Here is an 8,645-nt window from a genome sequence, read left to right on the forward strand (position 1 = left end):
TGAAGTATAATCTATAAACAATTTCAATCACTATGTTGTACACTTGAAACTGATGTAGTATTATAATTCCAATATTAAATATAAAAATATAGATATGATATTAAATATAAAATTATATATAGAATATGTTTAATATTACAATATTAAAAATATTGTAAATCAATTACACCTCCATTTTTTATAAAAAGTATATCTCAATTTTGTAAGTATTAAGTTAAAAACCTTAAATCATGGGGTTAATAGATGCAAACTCTTGCCTTTGGAATGGATGAGCAATGAGATCCTGCTGTCTAGCACTGAGAACTATGTCTAGTCACTTATGATGGAGCATGATCATGTGAGAAAAAGGAATGTATATATATGTATGTGTGTGACTGGGTCAGCTTGCTGAACAGTAGAAAATTGGCAGAACACTGTAAACCAGCTACAATGGAAAAAATAAAAATCCTTTAAAAAATTAAATGTTGTTAAAGAGTTTGGCTGTTTCCATCTGCTTCCTTAAAGGAAGCCCAACATTATTTGAGGTAACTCTAGACAGTTATTATGGACCCTCCCAGGATTAATGACTCCAGGGGAAAAAGCAAATCCCCTGGGGCTGCTGACTAAGCAAAGGGCAACCGCTCAGAAAGGCAGGATAAATTAACCCCAGGAAGCCCCAGAGGAAGAGCAGAGCGAAGGAATCACAGCTCTATTTTGCTTGGAGGTGGGCTGTAAAATCAAGCATTAGCAAGTTAAACCTGCAGTGGAGGGTGAAAGATTGTTGTCTGCAGGTTTGCAAAATATAGAAATAAAGAGCTCTGGGAGTTCCCGTTGTGGTGCAGTGGTTAACGAATCCGACTAGGAACCATGAGGTTGCGGATTTGATCCCTGGCCTCGCTCAGTGGGTTAAGGATCCAGCGTTGCCGTGAGCTGTGGTGTAGGTCGCAGACGTGGCTCGGATCCCGCGTTGCTGTGGCTGTGGTGTAGGCCAGTGACTACAGCTCCCATTCGACCCCTAACCTGGGAACCTCCATATGCCGTGGGAGCGGCCCAAGAAATAGCAAAAAGACAAAAACAAAAAAAACAAAACAAACAAAAAACAAAAATAAATTTAACCAGTTAGAAATCAAGACTTCTAAATAACTCACTGATCAAAATTTAAAAATGTAGATTACTTGAAATTAACACAAATAAATCTATTTCATAAAAAAAGAAAGAGGTCTGCAAGCAAGGGAGGGGGAATTAACACGCTTTGAACACCTTGTGTCAGGAACCTTACCTCTGCTATTTCATTTATCTTCAAGATGAATTCATGAGGTAGGGGCTATGATTATCGTGATCTTAGTGACAAGGGCACAGGCTCAGAGAGGTGAAGTGACACCCCTGATGTTGTGCATCTTAAAATTGTTAAAGCTAGCAAGATATGGGTACAAAGTATATATCCATTGACAGATGAATGGATAAAGAAGATGTGAGATGTATGTGCACATGTGTGTATATGTCTATATATATATACATATATATAATGGAATATTACTCAGCCATAAAAAGAATGAAACAATGCCTTTTTCAGCAACATGGACGGGCCTAGAGATGATCATACTAAGTGAAGTAAATCAGACAAAGACAAATCTCATATGAGATCACTTTTAAGTGGAATCTTAAAAAAAGATATGAGTGAACTTACAAAACAGAAACAGACGCAGAGACATAGAAAACAACCTTATGGCTACCAAATGGGAAAGAGGGAATGAGGAATAAATTAGGAGTTTAGAATTAACATATATACTTTACTACATATAAATAAATAAACGACAAGGGCCTACTGTACCGCACAGGGAACTATATGCAATATCATGTGCTAAGCAATAATGGAAAAATATGAAAAAGAATATATAGGCATAACTGAGTCACTGCTGTACAGCAGAAATTATAACATTGTAAGTCAACTCTACTTCAATAAAAGAAAGTTTAAAATAATTGTTAGAGGAGATGCCATCATGGCTCAGTGGTTAACGAATCTGACTAGTATCCATGAGGATGCAGTTTCAATCCCTGGCCCCACTCGGTGGGTTCAGGATCCGGCATTGCCGTGAGCTGTGGTGTAGGTCACAGACGCAGCTCATATCCCACATTGCTGTGGCTGTGGTGTAGGCCGGCAGCTGCAGCTCCGATTCAACCCCTAGCCCGGGAACCTTCATATGCTGTGGGTGCGGACCTAAAAAGACAAAAGACAAAAAGAATAAAAAAATAATGATAATTGTTAGAGCTGGGACTAAAACTCAGGTCTGCCCAATTCCAGATATATTTCTCCTCTCCATATTCCCACCAATAAATCCAAAACAAAACTCCTTGCCCACCCTAAACTTGCTCCTTCTACCTTGTTCACTGTCTTGATGAGCGGGGACTATGATCCAAGCTGTTATCTTAGGCAAAAATTTGGAGATCATCTAGACTCCTCAACTCCTCTCCTGTATGCAGGCTGACATGAAATGCTTCTACAAATTCGCCCTCATTAACAGCTTTGGTATCCATCCTTCCGGTCTGTCTCCACTGTTCCCTGTAAGGCTGGAATGGTGATGTTTGGGCATATGCGTCGGGACATAGGTTGACTATCCAAAATTGGAGCCACTGAACTTGAAACATCTGTTGGCATCTCCAGGACTTAGGAAACGTATTTCATTAAAGATTGGATGAGCAAGTGAACGCATCAATTAGTGAGTTAGCGGATGCTAATATCCCCATTTTGAGCTTCTTAAACCCTTTAGTGCTTCTCTCCCACCTTCAGGACAAAGCTCAAACTTCATGCATAAGACTACATGGTGGGAATGATCCAGCTGCTCGCTACCAGTCTTCCTTCCAACACTGCATGCGTCGCATTGTTTTTTCCATGAAAGGGCCGGGTTCTCTTTCACACAGAGGCCTTCCATCTTTTCTTTGTGTAAACATCACACCACCCCTTTCACCCTAGCTCTCACTCTTCACCTCCTCAGGTCCTACTCAGCAACTTAAATGATGTATTCTTTGGAAAGGTTTTCTTGACTTGGACCCCAAGTGCAAGTTTTGCAAGTTGACAGAACTAAGTCTGAGATAGGCTAAGTGGCTTGCCCAAGGCCACCCTGCTTGTAAGTAGCAGACAAGTATTTGTCTTGCTTTATCAGACTCCAAATATATCTTATATGATTTATATTACTCCTCGCAACAACTCGGGGAGATAGGGGTTAAGTGACTGGCCCAAGATGACCCACCTAAAATGGAGGAGGTGTTGTAGTCCCCCATCCAGGTATGTTTTGCTACAGCAGAGAAATTCCATGCCGTTGGTGTTAGAAGAGCTTTGCTTTCTGAAGATGAGGGGTATCTGTTTCACTAATGACCAAAGTACAAAGGATTCCTCATCATTATAAATTGCAAAACCAGCCCTTGGGCAAATATCCCAAGGGTAAATACCACCACCAATTAAAAAATCCCAGGCAGCTTTCTGCTTTCTGACTTAGCCTGAGTAATGTTAGTCCTGGCAATGCTTCACCTTGTCTCTTTCAGAAAATGAGGCCTGGTGGCCTTTATCCTAGGCTCCCAAGGGAATGGGATAAGCTGACTCACTCTATTCTCTCACTGGGTAAGCCACTGGTTACCCACTGTGCTGGCCAAGACAGTCACTCAGTGATCAGGTAGATGTAAGATGTGACATGTTTCAAGTCTTTGACTTTGGCTTTAGCTTCTAGAAACCATCAAAATCAAACGTGCTTTTGGAAACTCACAAACAACAGCTGTTCTTCCCCTTCGCAACGCTTCTATAAAGACAGAACTGCAGCAGGCAGGGCGCACATCAGACAGAACCGCGTGGAGTATGATGGTGGGGTTATTGTTTTGAAAACTCTCCATCTAAACCTCAGATAAGCAAACAGTTCAGACCTAGAAGGAGGTCACGCCAAGGACACTTGTCACTGCTGCGGGCATCTGTGGCTGTTGGAGGGATTCATAGTCAAGCTAGAAACCTGACCTTTTCTTTCTGAGAGTTCAAAAGCCTTAGCTTCGGTTTTATCCTCCCTTTTTCTGTCCAGCAAAGTCCCGGTCCCCAAGTTGAAGAGGCAAAACGGAATTTACCCTAAAATCTTCAATTGTTTGAAAAATCAGTACGTTATTCCATTTCCCCTCCTGCTTACCCAGTCCCATCACCATTCTGGAGAGTCCTACTTGCTTATCAAAGGATTTACAGTCCATGATAAGTGCAACACTAAGAATGATGTTGCTATTTGAGAATGATCAGCCTTATTAAGTGAATGGATTTGAAAGGTAAGATGAGCTTATTACTAAAGACATTTTCTTCATTGCATTAACACTTAGGAGGCACATTCTAGCAATTCTGAAGTCCCCTATCTACTCTGCATCTCCCAAACCCTCTTGGAAATTCTGAAAGGAAAAGGTTGACCAATATTCTCAAGAGTTCATCTATAAAATCAACATACAGTGTCTCAGATTACAGATACACAAAGGAACTGTGAGAAACCAGGACGCTGCTAGGGCCAGCCACTCTTCTCAGTAATCTAACGGAAGACCTCAATGCATTCAAGACAGGTCAATCACATGACTTTGTCAACCATGCAGTGAGAAGAAAAGGAGTCACCGAAGCCAAAGTTGGGAGTTCCCAGCCAGCCCTGCCCAGGCAAGAGTGTTCCCTTGCTCAAGAACTTTACTTACCCATATGGTAGAGTCACCAGTGCCCAGAACAGGGCCTGCAACATACTAGGACCTCAATAATAAATGGCTAATGAATTGACTAAATGAATGAACACATGACTAAAAGGTCCCAATGACAAGGCCTTTGTGGAGATGGATGTATTACCAGGCCATCAAATACTAGGATCATATATCCAATTCCCTTAGATCTGACTCTTCTGATCTTTGGCATCTTATATAACTGATGAAGGACCCAAGTGTTTCCAATTCCACTGTAAATGGCAGCACCAGCCTCCTGATTTTAAAATCAGTTTCTGGAGTTCTCTTGGTGGTGCAGTGGTTAACGAATCTGACTAGGAACCATGAGGGTGTGGGTTCGATCCCTGGCCTTGCTCAGTGGGTTAAGGATCCCGCATTGCTGTGAGCTGTGGTGTAGGTTGCAGATGCGGCTCGGAACCCACGTTGCTATGGCTGTGGTGTAGGCTGGCGGCTACAGCTCCAATTAGACCCCTAGCCTGGGAACCTCCATATGCCGTAGGTGTGGCCCCAGAAAATACAAAAAAATAAAATATCAGTTTCTGACCTCAGATCTCGTGGAATGCTGGCAAATCAAGGCTTCTGAGTCTGCAGTCCTGAGCCAGATCTTGGACACCAGCAAACTCACTAAGATAACGCTACTGGGGGTGGAATAAGGGCTTCTGGATGCCAATTCACCTTATCCAGGTGACATTACTCTCTCTGATCATGTGTTCTTCCCATATTTCTACTTCGGTACCTTCTGTAAAATCAACACTAATGCCCAAGACTCCACTATTTGTCCCCATGCAGCCGATTCTTTTCTTAAATCTTATCTTGAAGAATGCTTCTTTCTCCCTGGGCCTGATGCATGACTCTTGAGACTTCAATTTTAGCATCAAAACCCCCTCCATGTGGCTTTCCTTAGCTGCTAATGGTTCTCTTCATTATGGTTCTAAGCATTTCTTCATCCTCTTTAAGATGTCAGTGACAATAAAAGATGACCCGTTCAGGTTGCTTTTTAAGCTTTTGAATCAATGATCAGATTCATGCCACAGTCTCCCTGAGCTCTAGGGACTGCTTCCTCATGTAGCTCCTCATCCATGGGTAAGGCAAGAAGGATCTACGAATTGATTTGTACCAGTCATCGAACGCTCGCTCTATGCCAAATTCTATGCCTTTGGGGGCCACAGCAAATAGCGTGCAAGGACAATATTACCAGACTAGACAGAGCTACTGGCAGATGAGTCTTGGGATTCCATTGTATCTGGGGTAATGGGAAGAGGTTTGGGTGGGAAGCCCCAGATCTGCCTTTCTATGCTTCGTAATCCCGTGCAAGTGTCACTTAAGCTCCCAGAGCCCCTCTCTCTTAATTTGCAAAAAGATTCATCTTTTCCTACTTTCACTCACAGGGTGGAATGGATGAGCAAAGGAACTAATGGATGTGAGATTGCATTTTAAATGTTAAAGTGTTATCCATTGGCGACCCACTACTACGGCTATCAGCATCCTCATTTTCATCATCGTCCTTGTCAGCCCACTGTTGTTAAGGAGAGAAGCTGCTGTTGGATGGCTGGATCCTAACTTAAGGTTCCCTCTCCCTCAAAACAAAGCTGCCCCTGGGACCGCAGCTCGTACTATTGCCACCCTTGGTAACATCACGATTGCAGCTCTCCAAGCAGCCCTCCACAGAGCAAAAGGGATCAGATGCTGTGACACCCGAATTGCTGGGTATCAAATCTCTCCCATTATCTTCCCAAGGAACACAATGTGTTGCAGCTGGAAAGAGGACAATCTGATGTGAAGCCAAATCGCACTGGCTTCAAGTTGAGAGCATCGGCTCCTCGGACGGGGAATTTTGTGAAGCGACGGCACTGTGGCTCCCATCCCCCATTTAACTGGCTCTGAATGTGACCTGCACATTCGGAAAGCTCCTCTGTCACTTTTGGTCAAAGATTTCTCTTTGAGCCGCTTGAAATAACTATGAAAAACTTAGCCTAAAGCAGTGTCTTTTGAATACACAGCTCACTAATTCAGGTACTGGAGCACTGTGAGCGCACACCACCAGCCTGCAAATGGATAAACTACTCAAAAGACATTTTCCGCCCCTTAAATATAGTTCCAAGAAAGAATAGGAAATGCCTCATACCTCTAATGGAAGCTATTTGCTACAAAAACAAATCATTCAGGTCCGTGGACCTAGAAATGCCTTTTGCAAATAAAAGTGAAAGGAAGAAACAGCAAAACAGCAGCAGAAGCCATGAAGCCTTCACCCACAAAGCACATGATTCCAATAAAAATGAAATAAAATACTTATTTGAAAAATGGGTTACCCACACATCCAACAGCAGTTGTCAGCTTAAGCATAAAAGAAAACAACCAGCATTGTGTATGCATTTCAAAGAAAACGAACTATTTGTTCCTTGTTAGCAGCTAATATAATATCAGAGCAAAACAGCATTTTTATTCCCATAAAGCCGCGGGACATTTCCAAATGCTCATACATAAATCCTGACATCAAAATGTGCATATCTTAAGGTACTGGAAGACGAGGCCCAAATGATGTGCTTAATACATTTGTTCTTTCTTGAAGCAATGAGGTATAATTGTACGCAATCATCCCGTAGCTAGGAATTATATGAAGAACTCTGAACTATAAGGACGAAATCAAACTAAATAGTCTCTTATCCTATTTTCCTCTTTTATACTTGTCATTAATTCCTGAAGTTCTCATTACGACTGCATAATTCTCCCCACCGCCCCCACCCCCCCCCCAGAACCCCATAGGTTTTTCTGCAGCAAAGGAGGGTATCTTTCCCCTTCTCCTTTCGCTCAGAACCACAGTTTTCTCCCCGCAAATAGTCATGGGGTGAGGCTCACAGGCAAATTATTTCAATGAGCGGTGATACCTTTTTGGGTAGGACAACTAAGGTATTGCTGCTTTGCCTCTTTACAAATATCTAGCATATCTTAAAAACGTGCTGTTGTTCTCCCTTGAGAAAAGAGAACCCGTTCTAGAAGAAAGGTTAATGGGAAAGCAGGAGCTCCCTTGTGATAGTCAAGACAGATTTCCTTTTCCAAAGCTAAAACCCACAGTCCTTCATTCGGCCCAAAAGAAGACCTAGTATCGCCAGCTAATGGGTCGTCCGCAAATGACCATTATTGAAGGAATAATAAAGGAATAATAGCATTGTGACTTCCACTTACATCAACCACAAAAATCTTCTGGGAATCATCCAAAAACTGCACTTTTAAATGTAGCATTCTCGGAGAGGCTGTTGGGCTGCGAGCAGGCTCAGAGTGCTGTGGGTGCTGTGACAGGAAGGGGGCTTTCTCCAGGAATTTCACTCTCAGCTGGATGCAGTGCGCGCTCGGGTCCCCCCCACCCCCCCGCAGCAGGGCTCACTTCTCTTTGCTGGAAGTGATGCACACCCAAGGGCGTGTGTGCTGCCGAGTGCTGGTGATCAGTTGCATCTGGGCAACCTGCTATTTGGTCCACGGTCAAATCCAACTGGACTCACTCGAGCCCTCTTAAACTCTGGTCCTTTCTTCAAAGAAAAAGAAAGAAAGCGCTTGCCACCCCTGGGGATTGTCTTTATTTCACAGGAGCAGTCTGAAAACCCTAGAGCAAGCGTCGATAAACTGAGAATAGCCATTTTCAAAAGTAAAAGGATTGGAGTTCGTCTCGTATTGGACTAGACATTTCATGGCTGACCTAGGAAGCTTTATATGCAATAGTATTAATCATTTGGAAATTACATGATTTAGAAATGAAAACTATATAAAAAGGAATATATGGAAAAATCTCACTTTCACTTCTGCCCTCTCTATTCTATGCCCCCATAACATCCCTATCAGTAACCAATTTTATTAGTTTTTGTTGTTGCTGTTTGGCTTGGTTGGTTTGTTTTTATAGCCACACCCACAGCATATGGAAGTTCCCGGGCCAGGGGACTGAATTTGAATCTGAGCCC

At 42.6% G+C, this 8,645-nt stretch overlaps 1 protein-coding gene across 3 annotated transcripts in view; it reads right to left on the bottom strand.

The window, feature by feature from the left end:
* FRMD7 (FERM domain containing 7) overlaps positions 1-8,174 on the bottom strand; it is a 54,154-nt gene extending 45,980 nt beyond the window's left edge. The window contains exon 1 of one of the 3 annotated variants that reach the window (XM_021080498.2): positions 7,879-8,174. In XM_021080498.2, the coding sequence (XP_020936157.1) occupies positions 7,879-7,935 (57 nt within the window). In that variant the 5' untranslated portion in view covers positions 7,936-8,174. The remainder of the gene's footprint in view (positions 1-7,878) is intronic. The other 2 variants (XM_021080497.2, XM_085006632.1) reach the window with 2 other exon arrangements.
* Positions 8,175-8,645: the final 471 nt, after the last annotated feature.

The sequence above is a fragment of the Sus scrofa genome, chromosome X, assembly GCF_054392235.1.
Source record: "Sus scrofa isolate SSC_HxYL_T2T_F1_AM1 chromosome X, Sscrofa_HxYL_maternal_Yorkshire_Landrace_v2.0, whole genome shotgun sequence".
Lineage (NCBI taxonomy): Eukaryota > Metazoa > Chordata > Mammalia > Artiodactyla > Suidae > Sus > Sus scrofa.